The following is a 27,725-nucleotide window of genomic DNA, read 5'->3' on the forward strand; positions in this document are numbered from 1 at the left end:
GGCTCCATTATGCCATGGTACATTAGATCTCTAATTCCTGGCATCCACTGCAAGCATCACCATAGTGTGAAACAGCCTGGCATAACAAATAGAAATAAATAAAAATAATAAGTATTCGTTCGTATACTGTGTTTGAGGTACTTTGTAGTCCTTACAAAAACCCTATAAAATAGAGCAGGAGTTGAGGACCTAACATTCCAGGTAAGTTCATATGAGGGAATACAATCTTTCAGATAGCTTGGACCTAACTAAAAGAAAATATTTAGAAGGATAATAGGTTGCAGCACTGTACACTGAGAGCCATTGTGGTGTAGTGGTTAAGAGCGGTAGACTCGTAATCTGGTGAACCGGGTTCGCATCTCCGCTCCTCCACATGCAGCTGCTGGGTGACCTTGGGCTAGTCACACTTCTCTGAAGTCTCTCAGCCCCACTCACCTCACAGAGTGTTTGTTGTGGGGGAGGAAGGGAAAGGAGAATGTTAGCCGCTTTGAGACTCCTTCGGGTAGTGATAAAGCGGGATACCAAATCCAAACACTCCTTCTTCTTCTTCTTCTTCTTCTTCTTCTTCTTCTTCTTCTTCTTCTTCTTCTTCTACATACATACCTGGCTGTAAGTCCAATGAATTCAGCAGGTTTGCTTTTGAGTAGAAATGTATAGAATTGGACTGTTAAATTAGAAGAAGGCTAGTAAGTGAAGAGAGAAAGATATTTGGGGACAACAGTCGTTAGCAAATAGCAAGTTTTCAATATTGTACAGCTTATTTAACCACGAAGTGCTGGCATAGCTCTGGCTCACAGCCATTTTAGCTACCAGTTTGCTATTACATACTAACACTTTTACTGGCTCGTTTTTTGAGCAGGTTATCTGTCATGCTGTTTCTGAGCATGTGGAAGATGCTGGCGTTCACTCTGGAGATGCTACGTTGATGTTCCCTGCACAAACGATTAGCCAAGGAGCCTTGGAGAAGGTCAGCGTGGTTTTGTTTTGTTTTAATGGTAACGGGCAGTATTAGACCGTGGACACCATTAACTATACTAATAAACCCTTTAGAGACACACTGAAAACAATTATGGCCTCCAGAGTGGAATTTGGTAGCTCTCACAGAGTTTCTTTTAAAAAGAGAGGAAATGACTAGTGTATATGTTCTGTGCCAAGGCGCTGCAGCAATCCAATATGTGTTCTGCCTCAGGGCAAGCAAGTTAACTCAGAGATACATTCAGTCGTCAACAGGTTTTCCACACCTATCAGCCAATCACCCATTCCCACCACCCTTCTGAGTAACACCCCTCCCCACTCTCTCACTATATATTTTTTATTTTTATTTTATTAAAGATTTTCTTGATTTACAATACGAGATGTCTCTCTCGTATTTTTCCCATGTAACATTTTTTACAAATCAGTTTTGGTTGTTGAGACATTAGGGAGAAAGAGGTGGGTGTGATGGGGAGATGGGTAAGGTGGGGTGGCGATGTTTCTATTTTACTTAATATACGTTGGGTTTGGTGTCAGCGTTGTTTGTGTAGGTTCTCTGTTGTTCACTTGTGCTTCTTTGGCGGTGAGAGAGGTCGGGATTGGCGTAGGGTGTGATTGTTCATTTGTGGTTGGCTGTGGTGATCTTTGGTTTCCTGTGTGAGTGGGGTGGGTGGGTGTTATAAGGGTTTGGTGACTTCTGTTTCAGTGTATCTGAATGCACACAAAAGCTCATACCAAGAACAAACTTGGTTGGTCTCTAAGGTGCTACTGGAAGGATTTTGTTTTGTTTTGTTTCAGAGATAAATTATTTGCATTGTCTTGATCCATAAGTAATGGGGAGACCTACTGGTCCTCCATGTTGCGTATCTGGCTGCTTCCTTTATTTGCTCTGGAGGTAGGGGGCGATGAAGCAGGCCTGGAAACGCAACTTGGAGCTCATTCTCAGGCCTGTTTTGTGGCAGTTCTGACAGTGAAGAGCCAGCACTTATTTGCAAGATGTTCAAGGGAGCGGTGGCTGTCCAATTCCAGGTTCTCAGGTTGTTGCTGCAGTGGTAGTTGTTTTACTTTGGGGGGCATGAGGTTGTCTGAGTAAACACGTGCTTTCTTCTGTTTTCTCAGGTGAAAATTGCAGCCAGGAAGATTGCAGATGCCTTTGCTATCTCTGGACCATTCAATGTTCAGTTCCTCATCCGGGGGAATGATGTCTTGGTGAGATCCATTTTAGCTCAGTGTACAAAGTGGCTCATCATCATAATAAAGAGGGAACTCTCCTTCAAAAGCCCTCTTTCTATTGATGCCCACCGGGCGAAAAATCACCAAGGCTGTTGCCGCTGTTTGCTGCACTGTGTGGGACAGTGCTAGGCACATAATATCTGCCTTGTTTGCTGCTACATGGGTCTTTGTACCACTGATACTCTGCCATTCACCACTTTATAAGGTGCTCTGTGATACAATTTTGAGAAAAGAACTCTTGTCTGCCCACACAATGCAGTAATTTGAGGATAAAGCAAGCTCTGTAGAATTGCCGTCTGTCAGCAAGTGTGTTAGCTCAGCACTGGGCTTAAATCAGATCAGCACTAAATAAGATTGGTAAGAATGTTATACGAGACTCATCCTATTAGCACAGCGCAAGTTTGAGTCTACAATACTTACCTATTTTGCTTTCCACGGTCATTATGGATAGCTAGAGAGCAAAACGGAAGGCAGAGGGATAGAAGAAAACATAGGAAGACGGTGTGCCTTCAAAGCAGTTTTACTGAAAGGGTGACATTTTCATAGAGCTCTCGCCCCCATGTAAAAAAAATCTAGTACAGTGGTACCTGGCAAGACGAATGCTTCGCGCAATGAAAAACTCGCTAGACGAAAGGGTTTTGCGATTTTTTTAGGTGACTCGCAAAACGAAATTTTCTATGGCCGTGACTCGCAAAATGAGGCATTCGTCTTGCATGGTACCACTGTAAGCCGAAGCGCAAGGGAGAAGCAGGGAGAAGAGCTGGGAGTCGCTGCTGCTGCTGTTGCCGGGGTGGCCGCCCTTCCCTCCCTCCCTCCCTCCCTCCGGCTCCCCCTTCCCAGGTCGGAGGGGATGCGGCGGTGGCTGAGGAGGAAGAAGCAGGTCCCTGATGAGAGTGCCGGGCAGCCCGGCAGATGTGGAGCTGGGAGTCACTGCTGCTGCTGCCGGGATGGCCAGGCGCTGCTCCCTCAGGCACAGCTCCGCCGCCCTTCCCTCCCTCTGGCTCCCCTGGACTTTTTTCATGGACTTTCTTTGCCCATAGGAATGCATTAATTAAATTTCAATGCATTCCTATGGGAAACTGTGCTTCGCAAGACGAAATTATCGCAAAACAAAACAACTCGTGGAACGAATTAATTTCGTCTTGCGAGGCACCACTGTACCTAAACTTAGTCCTGGCCCTCAGCCTCAGCTATTGCAGCACTTCAGGATCAAACTAAGAAAGACATTAATTGCATGGATGCAATTAGCATGGGCAGTTTTTTAAAAAAATATTACCGGTAATTGCAGCTGGCAGTGGGGGATGGAGTGCAATATTTGGACTGCAGGAGGTGGGAGTGAGAGTTTAACCCTTTTACTTCTTGGTGCATTGTTGAAAACCCTCCCTCCTTCAGGAAGCTACTATTTGCACCTGGAGGTAAAACTCATTGGAGGCCAGTGGGGACAGCATTGTAGGGAAGGAACTTGAGTTGGGACCACTGTGAAGCAGGGCAGGGGAGAAGATCAAATGTTGTCTCCTGATCTTCTACAGGGCCCCCTGAAGCTGCTATATACATTTTTTTAAAGTTTATTGTTTGTCGTCGTCCCCACCCCCAGTCCAAGCAAGTCTTCTCTGAAGGCTAGAAGGGCAATTCAGCCACTGTTCATGCTCTTCAAAGACTCACACTATGGATGGCCCCAAATCCTACAAGTTTTTTTAAAAAGTCTTAGGATAAATCTGACCATTTCCCTTTCCTCCTTACAACAGTAGGAGCGTGGCACCATTTTCTCTGTGCAGGTGCTGTAATACAGCACACTGTTTTAAAGCCTGTATGCAACTTTCTTTCATATACCAGTACTTACAATAAAGGAGCATAGCTACTCTCATGAAAGCCTATCCTGCTTCTCTGATGTGAGCTGGGAATTCAGAGTGAAAAATCACGAGGCCCAACATAACATGAAACAATCCCCTTACGGTTTCAGTCTAATTCTTTCCTGTCCACAGATCCTTTGTTTCCCCTTCGCCATCCCTCCTGTATCGTTATTGCCCATTGGTAGTGTCTTGTCACTCTTAAATGTGCCACACTTGCCCTGTTGACTCTTACATACTCTTCTCTTGTGGCTCCCCCTGAAAGTGCCCGCAGAATAACACCATTTAGCTTCATGGGCCTGCAGTGTTCAGTTATGGGAAATGTTGCCCGTCCTGCAAAACATGGTCTGAAAGAAATGATATAGATTGCCTGACTTTAAAATATGTGATCTCAGAAAGTGTTGAGACTCTACTAGGCCTTTCCTCTTGCTACTGCCTATATCTGCTTTGAGTATAGCAGGTGGTCATTTCTATTCACTCTCTTATTCAGATGGTGGGAAATTGAGGTCTAAGTTCCATAAACGTTTTGCGCCTATAGGCTCGCCAGTGGCTAACACTACAAGGAAGGCATTTGTTTTTCCTCACAACGAGGGCGCGGGGTTAAAAGGTGCTTTCCCTTCCTCATCCTCAGGTGATAGAGTGCAACCTGCGAGCTTCACGCTCTTTCCCATTTGTGTCCAAATCTCTTGGTCTTGATTTCATTGATGTGGCCACTAAAGTGATGACCGGGGAGCAAGTCCACGAGTCCACCCTTCCTGCGCTGGCAAAACCCATGATTCCTTCAGACTACGTGGGCATTAAGGTAAGCCAGAAGAAGCAGTTAAGGCTTCATGTGATATGTTCAGCTCTGATTGCCCATTCATTTGATGGAGAAGGGGGGGGAGGGAAAGGGGTTATATTGGCAAGAGAAATGGGTTAAATATCCCCACTTTTTGATGAGAATGCAATGGGCAAAAAGAAAGGGGGGGAGTGAAGGTTGGAATTAAAAGTTAGAAACATCAAAAGTGGATGACTCTTGCATATTGGCAGCGTTATATCGTATGCAGAGGCTGTATCTAGAAGCGGTTAGCCTTGGTTTTCATAGTTTTGGACCCTTTCTTTCTGGTTATTCCCACTCCAAAATAAGTTTTGTTGTATGTTTGTGTTTCACTTTAGTTATTTGTATGGAAGTCACAACCACAGGATTTGTCTATCTAGGGGGCAACAAAATGCTTTTACGTGCCTATGGCAAGTATGATTATTAAAATGTCAGAAATAATTAGAAGTATCTCAACAGGCACTTTGGGATTGACAGAACCTTTTAAATATTAAGCACATTATTATTAATGAGTTTTACCTTCTCCTGAAGTGCCCCAGACCAACACCCTGATACTGCCTTCCTTTGAACTTTTGCTCTCCCATTTAAAAAGTTAGCCCAAAACATCTGGCCACAAGCCAAACTTGTCAAAAGCCAAAGAGGTGGAGGCTTCCCTGCGTCTCCATCACAGCCACAAGACAGGAGGACCCATCACAACCGCTTCTCTGGGTTGGATTGTCTGTCCCCGTCCATCTCTGTTTTCCACCCTGTCACTAAAGAAGCATAACTGGACAAGCTTAGGGAACAAGGCTGCAAGAAAAATTGTGGGTATTTGTATAAATGTCTTGGTGAACAGAGGAGGGTCCCTGGCTGTCCTTGGAGATGACTCATAAACTTTAGTTGGTCCAAAATGCAGCAGCCAGCTTACTGGCTGCTGTTCACTTCAGAGTCCACATAACTCCTATTTTAAAACAGCCTCACTGTCTGCCAGTTCATTTCTGGGCTCACTTCAAAGTGCTCAGTGTTTAAAGCGCTAAATGACTGAGGCCCCCAATACCTCAAAGGCTGCCTCCTTCCCTGCAGACCCATTTAGGTGCTAAGATCGGCAGAAGGGGTTCTGGCACACTTGCCCTCTGCAACTAGAGCAATTTTACCCTTAGGCTTAAATATTTATTACATAGCTTACAGTAGGAGCGTCTCCACCCCCACCGTTTAGCCCGGACACTGAGATCGAGCACTGAGGGCCTTCTGGCGGTTCCCTCACTATGTGAAGCAAAGCTACAGGGAACCAGGCAGAGGGCCTTCTCGGTAGTGGCGCCCGCCCTGTGGAACGCCCTCCCATCAGGGGTCAGAGAGATAAACAACTACCTGTCATTTAGAAAATACCTGAAGGCAGCCCTGTTTAGGGAAGTTTTTAATTTGTGACTTTGTATTGTATTTTAATGTTTGTTGGAGGCCGCCCAGAGTGGCCGGGGAGACCCAGCCAGATGGGCGGGGTATAAATAATATATTATTATTATTATTATTATTATTATTATTATTATTATTATTATTACACTAGAAATATTTTCAGATACCATTATTTCAGCCTAGGGTTATAGAAGTGCATGGCATTTAATTTCCCCCCACATTGAACAACCCACATGGTACTAAATGTTTTAAGCATGTACGCATAATATGAATAGTCTCCAAGAACAGGTCTCCAAAATTTACAACCTACCAGTATAAATGCAGACCAAGCAGATATGAATCGTAGTCTGCCAGAGTCTGTGCGTTTCTTCCCCATGTTTTTGCTGGGATGGCAGAGTGGTCAGTCATGTGGCTGGCCACACTGGCACACCCATGGACTGTGCTTGGGTTGTTGGGTCACAGAATGTGCAAGCCACAGAAAAACAATTACTATTTCTGCCACAAACATAATTCTTGAGCACTTAGTTTCGTACCTGTCATCGCAACAGGTTGGGCGATGGCTGGTGTCACAATTTTAGCGGAGCAGCAATTTATTCTCTCTTTCTCTTTTTCTAGGCTCCAATGTTCTCTTGGCCCCGTCTGAGAGATGTTGATCCTATTCTCCGATGTGAAATGGCATCCACTGGGGAGGTACTAATTTTTAGATGTTATCTCATAACGTCAATACAGTTCTACCTCAAATATGACTTCAGATTGCGTCCCTCCTAGCTCCTCAGCTGTTGTTCATTTAAGGCAGCTGACTCACTCTACTGGCCAGGATCTCTCTTGAGTCAGCGCTTCCACGATCTGATTCTTACTGGAGAGTAGGTCATTTTTAAAAGACACCACGCTAATGATATCTTTACTGTACAGGCGACTCTCAATTTATGTGGGGGTTACATTCCGGGAAGAGCACATAAAGCCAAAATTGCATATACTGTAGTCAAAACACATTGGGTGCAATGGCAGGTGGGGTTGCCAAAGTCCCCCCCCCCCCATGCCTGCCTCTTTTCTAATTTTTGCTAATTTTTTTGTTTAAAGGGTTTGCGAAGCATTTGAAGCTGAATGCATAAAAGTTTAATGCGCATAAGTTGCGAGTTACCTGTACTTAAATTGTTAATTGTCTTCAGGGTAGGGTAGGGGGGACAAGCAATGTAGACCTTGGAAGCCATTTCCCCCCACCCAGTGCAAAGACACCTAACCTTTCTTATAAAGGAAACCAAACTGATTATCTGCAGAAAGTAACTTTTTTTGACCACTGGATGTCCCTCTTCATTTGTGTCTGAGTCCTATCTACTTGTGATGGTCATTGCAAAGGCATGAACTCCCTGTTTGTTTTTCCTCACAGAGAGCTGTCAGGTTCTGGTAAATATTTCGGAGTGACAGAGAGTACATTTTATGAAATACCTAGCTAGCTCCTGACAGACAAGTATATGCAACCTTCAAAATCCTCATTAATGCAGCGTCACAGAAACAACACTAGGCTTCAAAACAGGAATCTTTTGGTCTTTTTTGGAACTGGGAAGTTACGTCAGGGTAACACATACCTGGGGTGATGTTTTTTATGGTTGCTTGGTTACCATCATGATGTGTAATGCAGGGAAAGAACTCCAGGTAGGACTCTTCGAATCCTGAATGGCTGCAGATATAATACCGTCTCTGGATAGTTCCCCCAGCTTCACTCTAATTAACATATCCTAGGAGAGGAAGGAAGGAATCCACTGCGTGTTCCTTTATTATAGGTGCCTTAAGGCGTTTATTCTATAGCACTAAGTATGCATTGCTTGAGCCATGCATGCCAGCCTCCTCCTAGTAAACTTTCTGTACACCAGAACTGCGAAGGGTGTAATGCTGGCCAGCACTAGCAGCTGTTTCCCCCCTGGCTTCCTAGGATGACCAGTTTATCAGGTCACCTAGAAGTGGAGATCATAAATTTGATCCATCTAGGGATGCTGCCAAATCTCAACAGGTTCAGAGCCTGACCTGGAAATTGCAGTTTCATTTTCCATTGGGGGGGGGGGGGGAGGAAGCTGTAAGTGGCTAGATGTGTGAATCCTTTTGCAAGGTAGTTCAGAGGGGGAAACATGGCTGCTCTTGTCCATGGTAGTTGGGTGGGGGGTGAAGAATCATCATTACGTACCCAAGTGTGTAATCAAATATGCCTTGCATTGAAAGCAATGGAGTGGCTGGACAGCATCAACATTTGGTTGTCCATCTGATTTACACCTTTGGTTCCTATAGAATCATGGAATTGTGGAGTTGGAAGGGACCCCCAAGGGTCTTCTGGTCCAACTCCCTGCGGTGCCAGAATCTGAACTAGATCACGGAATCACAAATTCTACTTGAGGCTGTGGTGTGGAAAAATTGGAAACTGCACATGGGCGTCTTCAGAGGGGAACAAGATGGCAGACTTGTGGGTGAAAGGTAGAGATCTATGTGCTTGTATGCATGTGAGCACACAGACCCGTAGGCTCAAGAGAGAGAGAGTTTCCATTTTACCCACTCTCATGTTACCCACAGTTAAGCCTACCCATGGGTAGGAGTAGGAGATTAGACAAGGGGACCTCAAGTTCCCTTCTATTTATAATCATTCTAGATTGGGCAATTAAATTTACATGCATATTATAGCCAGTAGGCACGGCTGAGGTGTTAAAAATAAAGGGGAATTGTATTTTAAATGGAAATGAAGGGTGTCCATGTAGACCTTTGTGATCCTAAACATTTGTATGCACAAGCACCTCAAATTAATCTGGGGCATATGCAGCCCTATTCTATAACCCAGGAGTAAATCCTGATGAATGCAATGGATTTATTCCCAATAATTACAAAATAAATATGATGAATAGGATAATAAGTGTTCAATTTTGACATATAGTATCTATGTGGTATATGATATATTTCATGCAGAGTATTGCAAATATATTACTGGAATATTTTATTCACTTCTGCTCCTTTCAGAGATTTTTAAAAATATATTATTCTGCTCTTCCAATTGTAGTCAAACCCTTAACTGCAGCAAATTGGTTGAAATAGTCTGATTGTCCTTCTAACTTTCTGAAAGGAGTTGACATCTTGAGAAACAAAAAAAAAAAGAACAGTAGTTTAGCCAAGGGGTGAGGATTAGTTTTCCGCATGTTAGATGGAGAGAGAGAATATTTTAGTCATAAATGAGAGATTATTAACTTTTATGACTTTGAAAGATCCATATTCACAATTGCCATAAAACAGACGAGTAGTGAAGGTCTTTCTTACCAGTGAACGGAGGGTCATAACTCTACTGGTAAAACAGCCACTTATTCTCCAAATGCATTTTAAATACACACAGAAGTTACTGTCCATGTGACTATGCTGTCACTATATATAGCAAAGTATGTGGAATAAATTTTGATTTAAATTTGAATTTCCAATCGCTGATATGATTGCCGGTAAAAGAACTCCAATACTTTTGAGATGATGTTTCCCTTCCCCATGTGCACAATTTAGCTATTGCTACCTGGAATGATGGGTAGAAGAGAATGCAATTGTTATGGTTAATTATATTCAGGCTCATAATATTGTTGAATTCATGTTGATCCGCCTCTTTGGGGTTTTGCATACCCTACTAGCTGATAGCGAGTGACAGATTAATGGTTTACTAATGGGCCATTAAGCTCGTTTTTTTATCACTTTGAATTGAAGTCGTGTCCAAGGTGGAATTATTTTGCCTTGGTGGAGCCTGGGAGAGAAAGTGAATGTGCATGTGAGGGAGAAACTGGCAAGCATGTTTGCAAACATAATTCCTAAGGAGAAGCCTTTGCTCCATTGTTTGTTTCTTCGTTCGAAATCCTGAACTTAGTATTTCCTGTGTTGCTTCTGCACTACCCCCGTACTACTGCTTCAGCATCTGTATTTGTAAATATTATTACTGTATTATTATGATTATTATTATTATTCATTTCATTTCTGTACTGCTATATATTTCAAAGAAATAAACTCAAAGCGGTTTACAACCTACACTAAAAAATCAAATGAAACAATCTAGAAGAAAGTCAGATGTAAAGTATACATTCAAAGCAAAATAATTAACAGGAAACGAAAATATTATCTTAAAGATTTCAAAACAAAAGATTACGAAGGAGGTCAACTACAGAATGCATACTTAATGAAGCAACATTAACACACATACACACTGTCTCTCTCAATATATATATATATATATATATATATATATATATATATATATATATATCATTACAAAATAAAGCATTACTAAAGAAAAATATAAAATGCACATTTAAAACAGTGTAATTAAGAAGAGTGCAATATTATCATAAGCTTAGAACTCATCTGCTGCTGTTACTGCCAATCCTGCCAATGGTGGCTTATGGTGGCGGCTGTGGAAGCTGAGGCTTGGTGACCTGGAGCTTGATGAGGTGTAACCCCAAAATCTTGGATCCCCCTAAACCATAGCTGTCAACTTTTCCGTTTTCTTGCGAGGAATCCTATTCGGAATAAGGGAATTTCCCTTAGGAAAAAGTTGACAGATATGCCCTAAACTGATGCCAAAGTTGTGTGCTTGTTTTGTGCTTTTTATGCCACAAAGCTTGTGTTTTGTGCTGCCCCCCAAACTAAGTAATTGACACTCAGCCCTGGGTTACAAGCTGGCGCCCAAAAATCCAACTTTGTCTGATCCCCTTCAAACAGATGCCAACGTTTTATGTTTGTTTTGTACCACAAACCCCACGTTTTGTGCCTCTCCCCAAACTGATACTGATACCAGGGGGCCATAGGTGTACCCACCAAACCCAGAATTTTGGGGCTGCCTCAAGCCTTTCCAGCAGCCACAGCTTTTGCAGCTGGAGTCAGTCTCACCCTCCCAGGCCAGCGGGGGAAAGGCCTGCAAGGCAGGGAGCAGGTCTTCCAGGGCTCACAGCCAAAACACCTCATGGCAGAGACATTGTGAGGCCAAACAAGTTGGAGAAATGCTTACGGTACTTATTATTACACCTAGGAGGTCTCTGAGACATTAAAATGTGGTCTTAAAGGAGACCACCTTACCTTTAGTTGCTTCCTGGTAAGCAGCTGGTGCTTTCATCAGTGCAGGTTTTGAAGGGGAAAGCCATACCCCTCGACCTTAGTTTTGCCCAGCAACTATCCACTCTACATTCACTGCCCTCTGGCACCTGTATGTTCCTAGTTCTTAGCACCAGCCCTGCACTACTTTAATCTGGCAGACTAATCCTTATCCCATGTTTTATCAAACTTTAGAAAATGGCCTGCAAAACTATGTAGTATCCAGATGTTCCTTGCTGTGGGCTGTGTTCCAGTCAAAATCTGTGTACTTAAATACTCTGAATGGTTTCACAAATCCTCAGGAAATGCCTAGAAACTCATGCTAAGCAACTGTGCATTCCCACTGCAAGCTGTAGCATTCATTGATGGGCCCAGGGTAGCGTTTATAACCCTTGCTGTTATTTAAGCATTAAGTATTATGAACATTTTGCAGAACACATGCATACTGTGTGAACCAGAAGCTGTGTTTGGCATCCACATAATTCATAGCAGGATCCATTTATGTTGCTCCATGGTGTGCTATTTGAGAGTAAAGCATTGCTTATTCCTTCATTATTGCTTAATTAAAATATAAGATTTGTCTGTGCTGATCTGCCATTTCCCTGCTGGCTCCTAACAAAGAGAGGAAGAACTGTTGAAAGAGGGGAGGCTAGGATTCCTTGGAGAAGAACACTTCTTCCCTTTTCTTCAAATGGGTACTCATTTTGTCCATAGTCCAGCAGTAATCCCCTTTTCCCTTTCCTTTCTCTCCTCTAACCTTTCCACTGTCTAGGTGGCCTGCTTTGGGGAGAATATCCACTCTGCCTTCCTTAAAGCAATGCTGTCTACTGGGTTTAAGCTGCCACAGAAGGGAATTCTGCTTGGAATCCAGGTGAGTTTGATAGTGCAGGAAATGCATGGGAACTCTCCAAGGTCATTTCTAGACTCTTGCTATTTTCTGGTGGAGTTCAGTTACATGCTGGAAAATTCAGGTTGCACGATTCAAATGGACGTGGAAGCCCTCTCAAGGGACTTGCACTTGCTCTCCCCACCCCACCTCTCCTGCCCCTGCCTCTTAAAATTGGCAGGGGTTGGGGCGGGAGAACCCCCAGAGAGGAGAGGAGAGGAGAGGGGATTGGGCTGTTTGGCAAGCCTCAATGCTTGTCCTGGTGGATCTATCGGCATAGCGCTACGTTGAGTTTCACCCCTTTGATGCATTTGAAGTTCGAAGTCAGGCCTTCATTTCAGGACAATAAAAGGAGTCCGACCAAAAACAAAGAGATAAATTCAAGGAGACTTCCCTCCCCGCCACCCCCTCCTCCTGCAATGCTCCTTAAGTGCCTCGGGGTAATTACAAGTAGGAGACACAGAAGTATGATACATTCATAAATCTCCACAAGGCCTGTGTGTCTGTTCCCCCAAATGATCAGTCACTACATCTGAGATTAGAAAACGCTTGGGGTCTCATAAAAACTATTGATGGCCTTTTGCAATTCCCCCGCTGTGCTTGTAATAAGCTTACACCCTGCATAAAGTCAATAAGAAAATAATTAAAAACAATGCCGACTTTCCAGTCTGTGAATGATTATTACAGGCGCTGAGACAGGGTGTGGGAATTGGGCCCACAAGTTTCAACCACAGAAAGCAGGTCTTAGTGCGAAAATTACCACGTGGGGTGGGGGGGAGGCAATACCGACATGGCAGCGGGGGTGCCTTGAAGAGAACTTGACATTACTCAGCTACTATTACACATCTAAAATGAATTCTACTGCCAGCCTTGATGCAAACGGGTGTGGTTCTTCACTGTTCAACACTTTAGAGTGGGGTAGATATCCATACTCCTACAAGCTGCAGGGCTGTGCCCATATGTTATAGTGTGCTCTGCTGAGCAGATGATGCCATCCCAATAATATAGTGGTATATAAATCATTGTGAAGGTGCAATACTTGACCTGTAAGTAGATGCTCAGTCAAACTGCATGCCCTTTTGGAAAATCCCTGGCTAGTGATTAATGAGCACTGCATATGTTTTCTGTGCTGAAAGTGTAGGTCTTGAAGAGTCATCGGGTCATGGGAAGTGGAAATAAAGTGTCAGCTTCATTTATTAACTCGCTGATTTTCTTTTTCATGCATCTGTCCCTCTTGGTTTAATTGCTCAGTGACAGGGGGGTTTGTGTGTGTCTGTGGGCCTGGAAACCTCAAAAAAAGGGAGGAAATCCAATTTGAATAAGGATGCAAACTGTTTCTTCTTAAAGCAAAATAATCCAGGCATAATTTAGAAGGGAAATGGGATGTTCAGTAGAATTTACAGGAAACAGGGGCACCTTATCAGCTGGCAGAAGACCAAGCACCCTGTCAGCTACAACACCCATTGTGCCAATAAAGGCTGAATGAATGAATGGAAAGCTACAACGCCACTAACACACGGAACAATATAAGCAGAACAAAAGGTTCTGATTACTGAAGCTCTATGTCCCTTTGAGAAGACTTTGAGACACTGCCTGGTCTCAAGGGCTGCAAACGGACTAAACAGATCTGTGGCATTTTTCTTGCGCCAAGGATATTTTAGATTGGCTTATTGGGCATGGGGAGGGTGTGCAAATGCCAGGATGAGAGGTACCAATGGGCTCCCATCGTGAATTGCCTGCTGTATTAGGCGGTTGGGTGTGGAATAGGGAGTTTAGTTGACTTATCAGAAGCTACCTTGATGGAGGTAGGTAGAGGAAGCTGCCTCAAGGTGTCTACCTCATCTGGCATGGCCTACTCCTGTTACTGCGGCCACATCGATGGGCAGGAATTGTATGGAACAGCTTGTTCAGCCCTGTTATTGGCCTCTGGTAAATCCATGGTGTTTCCTTGCTCCCCTCTCAGTCACCTTCTTGAACACATCCCAAAGAGCAGTAGTTCAGCTGTTGTAAGTCTTGCGGTGATTTATTTATTACCTTCACCCCAAGGTGCCAGTGTTGGAAAACAACTTAGTCCAGGCCATGTCAACCCTCCTCAAGAGCAGCCTGAGTGGGAAATGCTCCCGAGGCCTTGCCTTTGCTGGGTCAGGCACAGTGGTGGCTTCTGCAAATGCTTACTCAGGGCAAACCCACCAGACTGCCCCTCCCCACTTTCCAATATGCTTGCAAATTCAGTTGCATTAAATACAAATAAAGGTAAAGGTACCCCTGACCGTTAGGTCCAGTCACGGACAACTTTGGGGTTGCGCGCTCATCTCGCTCTATAGGCTGAGGGAGCTGACAGCTTCCGGGTCATGTGGCCAGCATGACTTAAGCCGCTTCTGGCGAACCAGAGCACCACACGGAAACGCTGTTTACCTTCCTGCTGGAACGGTACCTATTTATCTACTTGCACTTTGACGTGCTTTCGAACTGCTAGGTGGGCAGGAGCAAGGGACCGAGCAACAGAAGCTCACCCTGTCCAGGGGATTCAAACCGCTGACCTTCTGATCAGCAAGCCCTAGGCTCAGTGGTTTAGACCGCAGCGCCACCCGCGTCCCTCTTAAATACAAATAGTGCCCTTGAATTATTGAACTGGTCAGGGGCAACACTATGTCTCATAAAATGACAATAATGGTGCTGATTTGCACCAGAAGGTTCTGATGATTCCATTTTGAAGGTTTTGAGGGCGGGGTGGGGGGAAGAGACCGACAATACTAATGGAGTGATTTTTGGCTGGAACCTTGCATTTTCTATTAAACAACATTAGATGAATGACTCTTTTAATTCCCTTTCCTGATTGGGCTATTTAGTAATGCTTGTTGGAAGAAGTGCATCTGTCTTACAGCTGTGGTGCAGAAATGCTGAGCATCATAAAATGCTGAGAGCATTCAATGAGTGCTTTATTTTTAGGTCCAGATAACAGAGACCAATTTCTTGTATTCTGAGTGTCTGTGAATTCACCAGGGCACTTGGTCTTAGTGCTGTCTCTCTTCCCTGAGCGGTGGGATGTTCTCAGTGGCCTTTGGACTCTTGCATTCCTCTGGAGGGAAGAGCAGCGCAGACTAAGCGCCTGGTCCTTAAATACACTTATCACGTTAACATTTATGGTGGCTGTGCAATCCTACCTGTGAACTGCTCACACGTGGAACTGAGCAACTGCTCCTCTCCCCTCCAGCATGCGTGCTATGTACTTCCCAGGAACTGTCCTTCCATTGTGATGGGTTTTTATTATAATAGCTGGCCAGTGTGCACTTGTACAGGTTATTCAGTAGCTGCTAGCATGGTGCACAAGTAGTATTACTACAAAAAAAAAAAGATTTCACCAAAACCTAGCCTGCTTCAGCTTACCTCTTTTAGCAACTTCTCAACCAAAACCCAGCAAACATTTGCATGCAATGACTTACCCCTGGTTGGAGAGTGCAACTTGCTGGGGACATGCTGTGAATTGCAGGTATGCTATAGTGTGTGTGTGTGTACATGTGTATTGTCCAGAATTCTATAATGAAAGGTGGGATATAAACAGAAGCCAGAATAGATTGAAATGCTCAGGAAATGTCCTATTTAATTTCCTTACTTTGAACTATGCATTTGAGAGTGGTAGCCTGAGTCCACTGCCAAAGAGAAGGATCCAGAGCTGTGAACACCATTATACTGTTGCAGAATTAGGTACCCAGAAAACAACTTTCTAGATTAAAAACAATGGCTGGTGAAGATGCCTTGGTTATAAATCCTTTCCCAGCATAATTTTCTTTGTCTGAAAGCAGCTGTTGGAGCCCCAATTTGGGTCAGAGCTGCAGCATAGGAGTTGGATGGGGATTGGCTCAGTATTTCTCCCCGTGCCACAGCCTCTTTCCTTTAAAAAAAAATAATGTTTGGGGCCCTTCAGATGTCCTTTTATTCTTTTTTATTGGTGGGAAATGCAAATGTAAGCAAGAATATCAATATTCATGCAAGCACTGGAAGTGGAAGAGAGGCTGAAAGATGCTAATGTCAATAAGAAAACGCAACCATATATTATGGGATGCGGCAGGTACACTTTGCACATTAGAGTCTTTCTGGTGTGCCTCTTTCCAAATCACCCCTGCAGTGCCATATTGTGCTGGTGTGTTTTCTTCTCCATAGCTAGCAGCCCTGCGGGGGAATCTGCATTGGGGACTGAAGTGCAGAAGGAATGGGTCAGCTCCCTCTCCCTCCTTCTGTGCCACAGCGCTGATCCAATCTGGGGCTCCAACAGCTGCTTTTAAAAGAAGAAAATTAAATTGGGAGACCCAAACATTTGTTGCTTGTGTACCACATAGTTGAGCCCTTAAGGCTCGCCAAAACATTTAAATGATTTGAAAACAGATTTGTTCAGTGTGCATGTAGGCAGTTACTGGCTAATTTGTGTAGATTTAATCTGAGTGTAGAATGAGGACTTTCTTGCGTCAGAACTATTTAGAGTACCGTTCAGGCCTGCCTGATCCCACATTCATCTTAGCTCAAAAATTGCTTTGTATTCTGAATCTAATAAAATTCTTAACCAATGCATCAGGGGGAGATATTCTCTGCTACTTTTAGCTTGAATTGAACTGGCATTGGTCCATAAAAAATAAAAATTTTAAAATCATCTGAGGACACGTGTCTGCTTTTAAAGGCTAATTATGTAACAGTGTGAGAAACATTTTGAAAGAAATGAGAAAATCCATTTCAAAACTGAACCCTGATAGCTTGCTGTAAATAAGCAAGCTTGTGCTTCGTGGTTTTTAGTAGCGAATGGTTTCTTGCTCAGGTACTTTCAATCAGCTTTTACATCTAGGGCAGCTCAGATGAATGTTGACAGCTGTAATTTCTTTTCGAGGAGAGCCTGTTTTATGTGTCACAAGTGTTCAGTACATGTTTGATAAAAGTTTATAATACTGTTGTGAAAGCCAACACCCCTGACCAGAAGGCACAGCGATTCCATAGCAGGGAAGCTGCCAAGCCTGTCATGTTGGATATTTGTATTTTCCACTTAATGTAGAGAGCAGAAATGGTTTTTCCCATGAAGTTCTTTCCAGTGCCTGTGGACCTTGAAGCTATGGCTTGACTCTCCATCACAAACTCCTTGCTCTACTCTTCAGGGTTGTTCGGTCAGTGTGACCTCTCCCAGAACCAGAGAATCCATAGCGCTAGCTTGAAAAAACAAATCCCGACTCTTTATTGGTCAAAAGACGTTGTAGATTAACACATGGAAAGCACTTTCCACTTGAAGGACAACATCTGTGAAGCACCCTGAGACCTCTGGGGGTAGGGCGGTATAGAAATGCAATAAACATTAATAAATAAAAATTAATAACAATGATAACATCTGCTGCATTCCAACTGGCCAATGCTAAATTTTCCACAGTATAACAAATTTTTTTTATTGGAATGCTATTTCTAAGCTGCAAGCTGGATTCATTGAATCATAACTAGGTTGTAAAATTATATAGTTCCTGTCTTCATTTTATTTTGAGTGGAGGACTTTTTGTGGAAGGCGGGCATTTCTATGCATGCATTTCATCCAATTACCAGCTCTGCCTCCATCTTTGCCATCCTCCTCCACCACTCTCTGCCCCTCTATCGCTGCTGGCTTCGCAGCAAGAGTGAAAGCAACAGCGCTTCGTGTGGGTAGCTAAAGAATGGTTGTTGTGTTCAGAGCTGGAACCCCCAGGAAGTTTGCACCGCAGTTCTGGGGAAGAGAACAAACACTGGGCTTCATGCATGGTGGCAGAAACTTTCTAAAGTCCATGAAGAAGAAATCCCTCAGAAAATATTGTTTCAAAAAGCTTTTCTACAATACAGCTTCCAATTCAGGATCCAGTTCATTCTTCAGCCTCCTTTAGTTATCAACTTTCATTTAAAAGAAAAAACAAGTTTCCATTTCTCATGATCATATAGAATCTTAAGAGTTGGAAGGTACCCAAAGGTCATCTAGTCCAACCCCCTGCAATGATGGTGGAGAGAATCCTGCCCAGGTTTAATGTCTGGGTAGATGGAAGAGGCTTTTTACTCAAAATGATTCCCTGTTCTCATGCCCCTGCCCTCACACAACTAGCCCACTCTCCTCTGTTTACCCATATACCTCGTAAAAATCAGGATACAAAATTCTAAATTGTATATACACACACACACAATGTGACTAAGCAAAGCTTGTTAATAAGCCTGTAAACAAGCATGCCCAAATGGCTTACGTTGCCCTGCTTGCAAATTTTGTTTCTCTGGTTGCTGAATTTGACACACAGTAGTCTAGTAATCCTTCTCCCCTGCTATAAAACCCTGAAAGGCAGTGCGCTGTGTTAAGACCCTGGGGAATCCAGCTTATTGATGAGATATGGACTTCAGTTCTGTGGCAAACAGTGCCTTTGAAGCTTGTTAATCTACAATAACTTGCCAATTGCAATAAAGCTCATGCCCTTTATAGCTTTCTGTGACATTCACTTTTAAGAAGAGGGAGATGTCCAAGACTAACACAGAGCTTTACTACATGACCCACTATAATAGCAGAGCTTTACTGCATCTTGTGAAATATCCACTCTGCAAACACTTTCACATCTGTGGGAAAGGGATGTTGCTGCGCAAAACATGGCTTTGAGACCCACTTTCTCCATTGTTCTTTCAGCCTTCCTTCCGTCCCAAATTCCTCCATGAAGCAGAGCAGCTCCATAGTCAAGGTTTTAAGGTATTTTGTGTGTGAGAGAGTGAAAATTTTCAGTGCCTGCTGCACTTCTTTGGCTGCCATTCACGGGGTAGGAAGCTTGCAATGAGATGATGTTCTGTCAGACACATTTTTTCCGATAAAAAAATTCTGGTAAAATTTTAGTTTACCAGATGCTACCAAGAGAAACATTCACAGGGCAGCAGACACATGCCTTTGGTAACGCCCCAGTTTCAATAATATTTTGAGACCCATTATTTCTTTTGAAAATGAGTCCAGCAGGTGATGTACACATGAGGAGACCAAGTTTAGAATGGTCCAAAGTCTCCTGCTTGCTGCTGGCTCTCTAAGCTCCATGCATAACAGAAATCACTAGGCATAAGTTACCAAGTTTTCCCACGGTGGTCAGTGTCCAATATACAGTACCAGACAGACTTAGGTCTGTGGTATAGCCTTACAAGAATCTTCTTTTTTAACATGGGCATTTAAAGAGAAAACTGCCGTTCACATATGCCTAAGTAAGTTTATTAGCCCCCCGTGATGTTACTGAAAGTCAGTAGGAAGCATTTTCTTTATTTTAGTTGGCCACATACAGAACTGCTAAGATGAAGACCTGTTTTTATGAATTATATAACACAAATGTCTTTTTATTGCTTTGCAGCTTTATGCTACAGAAGCAACTTCTCAGTGGCTCAATGCCAACGGTATTCCCGTGTCTCCAGTTGCGTGGCCATCACAGGAAAACATGAACCCCACACTCCTTTCAATCCAACAGTAAGACTTTCAGCAAATTTGCAGCAAGGGGGGCAATCTGAGACAATAATCTTGGGCTTCTGGACATGTTCTTTTTGGGCCCGTTGTCCCACTTTCAGCTGGGAAATTGACCTTCCCTCTGTTGTCTGACGGTAGTCCAGCTGGCTCGCTGGCCTACCCAGCCCAGGGTTCAACTGGTGTGAACTGTATAAGCATGGAAAAGCAAGTTTTTGTGACATCACAACTCTTCTTAGAGTGATGTGAAGTTATCAGCACAAGTGAGGAAGCTGGAATATAGCCTGGCTGTAATTCATTTGTTATATCAGGAAAATCTATTTTATCCACTGCACATAGATGACAGGAGGAGCACTGTTTCCAAACGAATGTATTACAGCCAGCCATTGTGTGGGGTCCTGTGTAGTTTAAAGCCAAAAAAAATAAGATGGAGAGAGGGGGATCAGGACCTGCAGGAACCCTGAATGCCTCCAGCTCCTGTTGGCTTTGCAGGCATTTTAACTTCATCCCGATTCGTATCTGGCATCCTGATCACATGGATTAGTTTAGCTTAAGCTGCTGCTGAGCTGGTAGTGGCTGTGGAAGCACAATCCTGTGCGGAGCTGAATATGGTCCAGAAGACTCCATGCATCTTTCGTATATTCTACGCACTGTTGTGCTTGTGTTTGCTTTTAAGTTTGAATATCTTCACCAGAATTGTAGTCAGGTAGCTTCAAGGTGTTTTAATGCCTTTGGACCAAGCTTTAGAGATGTAAAATACCTACAGAATACAAAGTTTTGTGCTGATGGAATATTGGAGGGAGGCAGTGGAAATATGTTATTTTGCTTTGCTGGACTTCATTATCTTTTATTTTTACACGAATATCTTGTGCCTTTCATTTCAGGCTCATAAAAGATGGGAGCATAGACTTGGTAATTAACCTTCCCAATAACAACACAAAGTTTGTCCATGACAATTACGTGATCCGCAGGACAGCTGTTGACAGTGGTCTCTCTCTCCTCACTAATTTGCAGGTACCAGTATATTGCCCACCATTTCTCACAATAGGTTTTTTGTTGTTTTTGCATGACTGAGGTTAAGGCCCATTTTAAGGCCCTAATTAATGTTTGAAAGCCAACTATTTTAAGCTTCATCCAGCTCACTGATTTAAGACATTTCCTGTCATCTGTGTTGTACTTCATCGGCAGCACGTCTTTCTTGTGTCTCTGTTGCAGTTCTAAGGCCAATTCTCTAATGAAAGCCGGGTTGCTGGTTTTCAGCAAATCCATATACATGAAAGCTAGTGCAGTCCAGAGGTTAGTAGTTCAGATCTAATCTCTGTGGTAAACTCACTAGCTAGCTTTAGGCAAAAGCCTCTGTTCCTGAAACTCAGCCTGCTATCTGCAGTGCGGAGGAAATGATGTGGGGCTGTTGTAAGATTAAAACAAGACAATGTTATGTGAGGAGGTGGCAGAAGTAGCAGCAACAGCATGAGCAGAGAGCAGGAAGTTTCCTCCTTTGCCTGACTTCCTTATCTGTTGCTCTGATGTTCTCCTGAGCTCCTTGGGGAACTACATTTGCCCTGCTGGGATTTTAATTTTAATCTGAGCTGGGGAAGGACTTTAGGGCTTGTAAAGCTCCCCTCTCGCTCCCTCATCCCTGCCTTTTGCTCCCCTGCAGCCTCTCGTACTGCAGAAACTGCTGCAGAAATGTAGAGAACCAAATTTAAGATTAGTAAATAATATGCTGAGAGCACCGAAAACTGACCTAGCCCTTTCATACCCATTACCAGCCCTGCCTGGTAAGGATGATTCTTTGAGCCAAGAAGCAGTGAACGGAGGTACATTGGGAGCTCCCCCATCATGCAAGCCTGCCCCTCATGAGTGGTTGGTTTTCATAACACGTGAACTAAAATATGATTAAATATGACAAGAGTGGGGAATTGAGAAATTCAGTAGTTTTGGAAGGTGAGAATGCAGGATATAAATACCCCAAATATATGAATATATGTGGTTTGTATTCTATAGTTCCATTTGCTGCCCTATGATCTGTAGGCTACTCTCCCTTCTTTGCCCAAGTGAACCTTTTGAGAAGCAGGAATTTGTCTTGTTGTATAGACTTGATTTAACCGTGCTGAGCCCTTAACATGTGTTGCTTGCAAATCACTACAGCAAAATAAGCCCCCCCCCCAACCTTGGTGATTGAACTGTAAATCTTTATAAGAAATGTGCAGTGGTGCCTCGCAAGACGAAATTAATTCGTTCTGCGAGTGCTGTTGTATAGCGAATTTTTTTTCTTGCGAAGCACCAACGGGGGAATAGCGGTTTGACGGCAAGCCCATAGGAAAATTCGTCTTGCCAGACAGCCTTTCGCTAGCGAATGCCTTTCGTCTAGCGAGTTTTTCATCTAGCGAGGTACCACTGTGTTTATGAACCAGCAATTTTAAAAAAAACCTATTCAGATGATGTTTTTAAAATGGATAAATCTGCATAAAACAACCTGCAGATGAGGCCTTGATGTGGCCTAATTCTCAGCAGGCTACTTTGTTAAATTACTGTATTTTTCCATGTATTTTTGTGGGCTCCAAATTAACAACCCCTCAGCACTACCCGTGTATAAGATGAACCCCAATTTTAAACCTTATTTTTTGATTAAAACAAAAACAAAAACCCAAGTCTTATACACGGAATCCTTTCAAAATGGTTTGTAAATATGTAAGCATGCCTTGATTTTTCTGGTTCCAGGTGGCAAAGCTCTTCACCGAAGCTATCAAATACTCTGGAAAACTCGACTCTAAAAGCCTCTTCCACTACAGACAGTTCAATGCCAACACGGCAGCCTAGAAGAACACCCCTCACTGGTTTTTCTTCCTGATACTGAAAGGAGGAATGACATCCCAAGAGATGACGTCTGCCCAGTTCTGTAGATAATGACCTCAATGAATCCCTGTGTGTCAAAGATTTGTCTTCTACTTTGGAGGCACTTTTGTGCCTGTATATTCTAAATGCTGAATATCTGAAATGGTTGTACCCTTGGACTGTGTTCCTCAGTCTGAAGGCTTCCCTAGAAGTATCCCATTGAATAGGGTGGCATTTCTAATACATTTGCATTGTGTTTGGGTGGTAAGCTGAAATCCCAAAGAATTCTGAAATTGATTAACCTGTATGAAATCAGTGTTTGGTTATAATTTTTGGTGTTGCATCTGAGCATCTAAATCTAAGTTCGTTTATTTTACAGATGGTAACTTTCTAGGAAATGGAGAATATGCATGTGATGGAATGATTTCCTGGACAAGGCCATAAAAAATATGAAATGTCATGAGATATAGCAGCATTACATATGTTTTAACCAACAAACTGATTTGCATTTTTCCGCCTCACAAATTGTTGGGAAATATTGACTCTTCCTAAATAAAAGGGGGGGGGGGTGATTTCTTGCCTCCCTGAGTTGCTCTTATGATGACAAAAGATTTGTGGGGGAATGTTTTACCTCAGGACAACCTCATAATAATCCTGTGTTATGTCAGGAGGCTCAGGGAGAAAGTCTTTTTCACACAGAAGGTCCCATTACACCAAAAAATTGTTGTTTTATTGCTACTTGTGCTGCAAAAATGTGTAGAGACCACAGTACAAAACAACAGGACATGGAAAGGTCAGCCACATCTAGCAGAACGTCTGGCAGGTTTTCCCTTAGCAAAGTGTTTTTGGAATATGAGGAATGTCAATATGCATATTTATTCCAATTCTGCTTCCTTCCCCACCACCTTTCATCCTTTTAATGGCCCTTAATTCTCCTGCACTGATAAGAATTGGCACAAATAGAGGCCAAGATCATTGTCTGTGTAACTGCTACCTGGTTATTACAGCAATCCTATAAACCAGGGGTCCCCAAACTAAGGCCCGGGGGCCGGATGCGGCCCAATCGCCTTCTAAATGGGGCCCGCGGACGGTCCGGGAATCAGTGTGTTTTTACATGAGTAGAAAGTGTCCTTTTATTTAAAAATGCATCTCTGGGTTATTTATGGGGCATAGGAATACGTTCATATTTCCCCCCCCCCCAAAAAAATATAGTCCAGCCCCCCACAAGGTCTGAGGGACAGTCTATGGCTGAAAAAGTTTGCTGACCCCTGCTATAAACGCTTGAGAGCAGGCCTTGATCAGCTGTTGCCTAATACTCACATGTGTGCCCAGTGCGTGAGTTGGGAGATCATGATGCTCTGAGCATGGGCTGAGTGCATGTTGTGGAGAGGCTAGCCTCCTGTTGGAAGGGAAGAGTGACAGTGGACAGAAGAAGCGGCTCAGGCCTGCAAACCTTATCCTGAGAGGATATGATAAGGGGGAAGAGTGCAGGAAGCAGGCTGCAAGGTGACCAAGACTCCGATAGTCTCCCAACTATTTTGAGTGTTTTGGGTTTACCCTAAGAACAGCTGAAGGGAGCGTTAAGAAACGAGCCCTCTGTTCTTAAGAAAAGGACATGCTTCGCAGGGGCCTAACTAGGCTTTCTTTCACCTGGCTCCATTTGTGTACACATGCACACACAGGAGAGTGTGGACACTGCCTGGGGGGGGGGGGAATTTGTGTGGCAGGCGCTGCTCTGGACGTTTCCCCCTGCTCCTGGATCTGATGGGATGGGGTGCTTCAGAAGAGGGGATGCTCTTTACCAAAAGCAAGAAAACCTGAAACACCACTGGGAGCGGCTGTAGATTTTAAGTCCTTGTGCTTGAGTTTGCTTTCCCCCTTCTCCCTCCCAATCCTTTTTCCTTTCATGCTATGTCTGCTTTAAAAAAAAAACATTGTGAGCAAGGAGCTTCTTAATACTGATTTTGGTAAGCTGCTCCCATAGCATTTTGGGCTAAAGGGTTGTTAGGGTATAACTGCAAATAGAAGTAGAGACCGGTAAATGCTGGAAATGAACAAGCAAGACTTTCTTCCAAGACACTCAGCTGTTTAGCCACCTTCTTAGGCAGGCAGACTCAGCCCACCAGGAGGGAGGGAGGTGCTGCTGCCCAGATCCCTTTCAGCCTCATGGATGTGGTCCAAAGGAAAGCAGAGCAACATGTTTGGCACCTGCTTGGTTGCAGGAGTTTCCAGAAAGAGGTGTACAAAGCGCTGTCCCACTGGTTTAGGGACTTCACTGAAAGGCTGAGTCTAAAATGATTGGGAAAGGGGGGGTGTAGTTGTCACCTGGTGACTGTTTAGTGTCCCAGCCAGGTGGCTCGTGGGGGGGGGGGGAAGCACCCTTTTCTGTTTTTTCCTCGGGTAGCAAAATGTCTCCCAACCCTTCCCGCCAGCAACAATGGGGCTAGGTTGACCTCTGTGCTTCAAAGAGGATCTTGAGATGCAAAGCCTGTTGGGGGAAAGACCCCACTTTGCAGTTGGATGGTCTCTCACTTTCAGCCTTACCAGATGGCGGAGCTCAATGGCAAATTACATCTATATTTTTATAAGATTTTAATAGCATGTTCATAGTGGGTTCCCCCCCCCATAACTCTAGTTTATAGAGTATAGCACAAGATGGAAAGATGAAAGTCTATGACCCAGTAGCTGAAGTAAGTAGAATGACTTATTTGTAGTTCCACATAGATCAGTAGAAGTGTTTGGCACTAATCCTATCCTGCTCATATAGCAGAGCAAGAAGTTAGGGTTATTCTGTTAATCTCAAAATAAGAATGTATGGATGATAATCATAAACCAACACCTGCAGATGAAGAAGCAGACCAGAATAGATAGCTATGAATTGCTGGGGAGAGTAGCTGTATGTTGAGACCCTTCTAACCTCTGGATTCAGCAAGTGTTAAAATAGGCCAAGCTAGTTTCCTAGCTAAACTGCGAGAGGCAGTGAAGGATAGGCGTGCCTGGCGTGCTCTGGTCCATGGGGTCACGAAGGGTCGGACATGACTGAACAACTGAACAACAACAACAGCTTCCTGGTGAGGTGATAGCCTCAGAGCCATCTTTCTCATAGGGCTTAGTGGTGCGTCGCGCCAGGGCACCAGCAAGCAGGGGAGCTGCGCGGCCTCCCCTTTCCCTGCATGCCTGCCCGCTGCGCCCCGTCAACCATAAGGCTGGTGTGCGTGCAGCTTCCCTCCCAAGGCTCTGCGAGGATTGCTCTCCTCCCGCGGTAGCTTAGGAGGGGCGCACCTTCACTCCCAAGCCACTGCGGGGATTGCTCTGCCACAGCGGCATGGGGGAGAGTTGCACACACCCCCCCGGATGGCTGGCAATGTGCAGCTACAGCCACCCCCAACAGTATCCATGGGTAATTTGTGGGCGCTGGGAGGATATTTGCACCCCGGCGCCGCAACTTCTAAAGACGGCCCTGGATGGCCTAGCTGATGGGCCACGAAGGTGAACAGAGGAAGGAGCCCTGTGTGAGACAGCAAATGGATGCCCCTCTCCCTCAACTGGCTGGTAGTTAGGAGGACAAAGACAGTGCTGAGAGCAGAAAGCTGAGTGATGAGTAAAAGGGAGAAGCAGGCTGGGAAGCCAGAGCAAGAGAGCCAGGATTGGTTTCTGTGGGAATCCCACACATCAAGAGAAGGGATATGAACCATTAAAGCACCTTCTGGTAGTAGAATTCCCACAGGACCGTGTGTATCCCACACCCAAAGAATATAGATATCAAACACCCAAGCAACTTTTGGTGAGTAATAATACTTAAATCTTCACAGAAGCGTGTGAGAAACATCCTTATGGCACCGGGGCGAAATACAGCCAGCCAGTTGCGGGATACTCTGTAAACCACAAAGGAATATAAATATCAAACGACACCTCGGTGCAAATGCCGCCCCTGGAGTTTACCCCTGAGTTGGACAGTCCATTTTGTTACAAATACAGAAACCTTTCCATTTTTGCTATAAAATAAAAACTGGTCCTCTTGTGTCCTTTGTGGTAGATTTGGTATTGGGGAAATGCACACTTTTCATTCAGGAACAATGAAATCTGCCATTTCCCCTTAAGATTATGAGTTGCATCTCCATTAATTTATGCAGTGTTAAAGTGTGACATGGTGGAGTATAAGGGAAACAGAGGCTCCTGTACAAAATTATATATAGAAGAAGAAGCTAAAGCACTGGGATTGAGTGGGGTTGTTCTCTGAGTGGGGAGGAAAGAAGGGTTCCAAGGTGTCGCGTCAAAGAAAGGTCGGAAGATCTCAAGTGCTCACCAAAATAGCGTTATTGTGCTTCTGAGCACAATTCAAAGTGTTGGTGCTGACCTTCAAAGCCCTCAACTAGACCTGAAGGAGCATCTCCACCCCCATCGTTCAGCCCGGACACTGAGATCCTCCTCCGAGGGTCTTCTGCTGGCTCCCTCCCTGCCAGAAGCGAAGGGACAGGGAACCAGGCAAAGGGCCTTCTTGGAAGTGGCACACCCTCCCTTCAGATGTCAAGGAAATAAAGAATTACACAACTTTTATAAGACATCTGAAGGCAGCCCTCTATCGGCAGGTTTTAAGCACTTGACTTTTTCTTATGTTTTTAGATATGCTGTAAGCTGTCCAAAGTGGATGGGGTATAAATAAGAGTAAGAATAATAATTAATCTCCACAGGATCATGTGAGAACAATATTACTAAATCCCAAAGAAGATACAGTGATCCCCAGTAAAAAAGCTTCTGGTGTTTTGTTTTTTAAAATACTTTTGTACATTTTCTTTAACTCATTATAAATTATATCCCAGTAAGCTTTTACTTTACTACAAGTCAACCACATATGACAAAAAAAAAATTCCTTCCCTTTCTTTACATTTCCAACATTCCTTATTTTTTAATTTGTACATTTTGGCCCATTTTGTTAGTGTTAAATACCACCTGTACATCTTTTTCATTATATTCTCTTTTAATGTGGTGCAGGCAGTACAGTTAATTCCTTCCTGCCATAACTTTCCCCATGCCTCTAACTGTATATTATAACCGATATCTTGTGCCCATTCAATCATAACTGTTTTAACCTGGTATGCCATTCTAACAATAATTTATACATTTTTGAGCTGAGCCCTTAACATGTGTTGCTTTCAAATCGGTACAGCGAAATAAGCCCAGCCCCCCGCC

At 43.8% G+C, this 27,725-nt stretch overlaps 1 protein-coding gene across 1 annotated transcript in view; it reads left to right on the forward strand.

Annotated features, from left to right (window-relative positions):
- Nucleotides 1–22,719, forward strand: part of CPS1 (carbamoyl-phosphate synthase 1) — a 134,465-nt gene extending 111,746 nt beyond the window's left edge. The window contains exons 30-38 of the mRNA XM_033170879.1: nt 860–967; nt 2,092–2,181; nt 4,684–4,854; nt 6,874–6,948; nt 12,122–12,220; nt 18,894–18,953; nt 19,591–19,703; nt 20,582–20,711; nt 22,422–22,719. Of these exons, the coding sequence (XP_033026770.1) occupies nt 860–967; nt 2,092–2,181; nt 4,684–4,854; nt 6,874–6,948; nt 12,122–12,220; nt 18,894–18,953; nt 19,591–19,703; nt 20,582–20,711; nt 22,422–22,520 (945 nt within the window). The 3' untranslated portion in view covers nt 22,521–22,719. The remainder of the gene's footprint in view (nt 1–859; nt 968–2,091; nt 2,182–4,683; nt 4,855–6,873; nt 6,949–12,121; nt 12,221–18,893; nt 18,954–19,590; nt 19,704–20,581; nt 20,712–22,421) is intronic.
- Nucleotides 22,720–27,725: the final 5,006 nt, after the last annotated feature.

This window comes from Lacerta agilis, chromosome 1 (genome assembly GCF_009819535.1).
Source record: "Lacerta agilis isolate rLacAgi1 chromosome 1, rLacAgi1.pri, whole genome shotgun sequence".
Lineage (NCBI taxonomy): Eukaryota > Metazoa > Chordata > Lepidosauria > Squamata > Lacertidae > Lacerta > Lacerta agilis.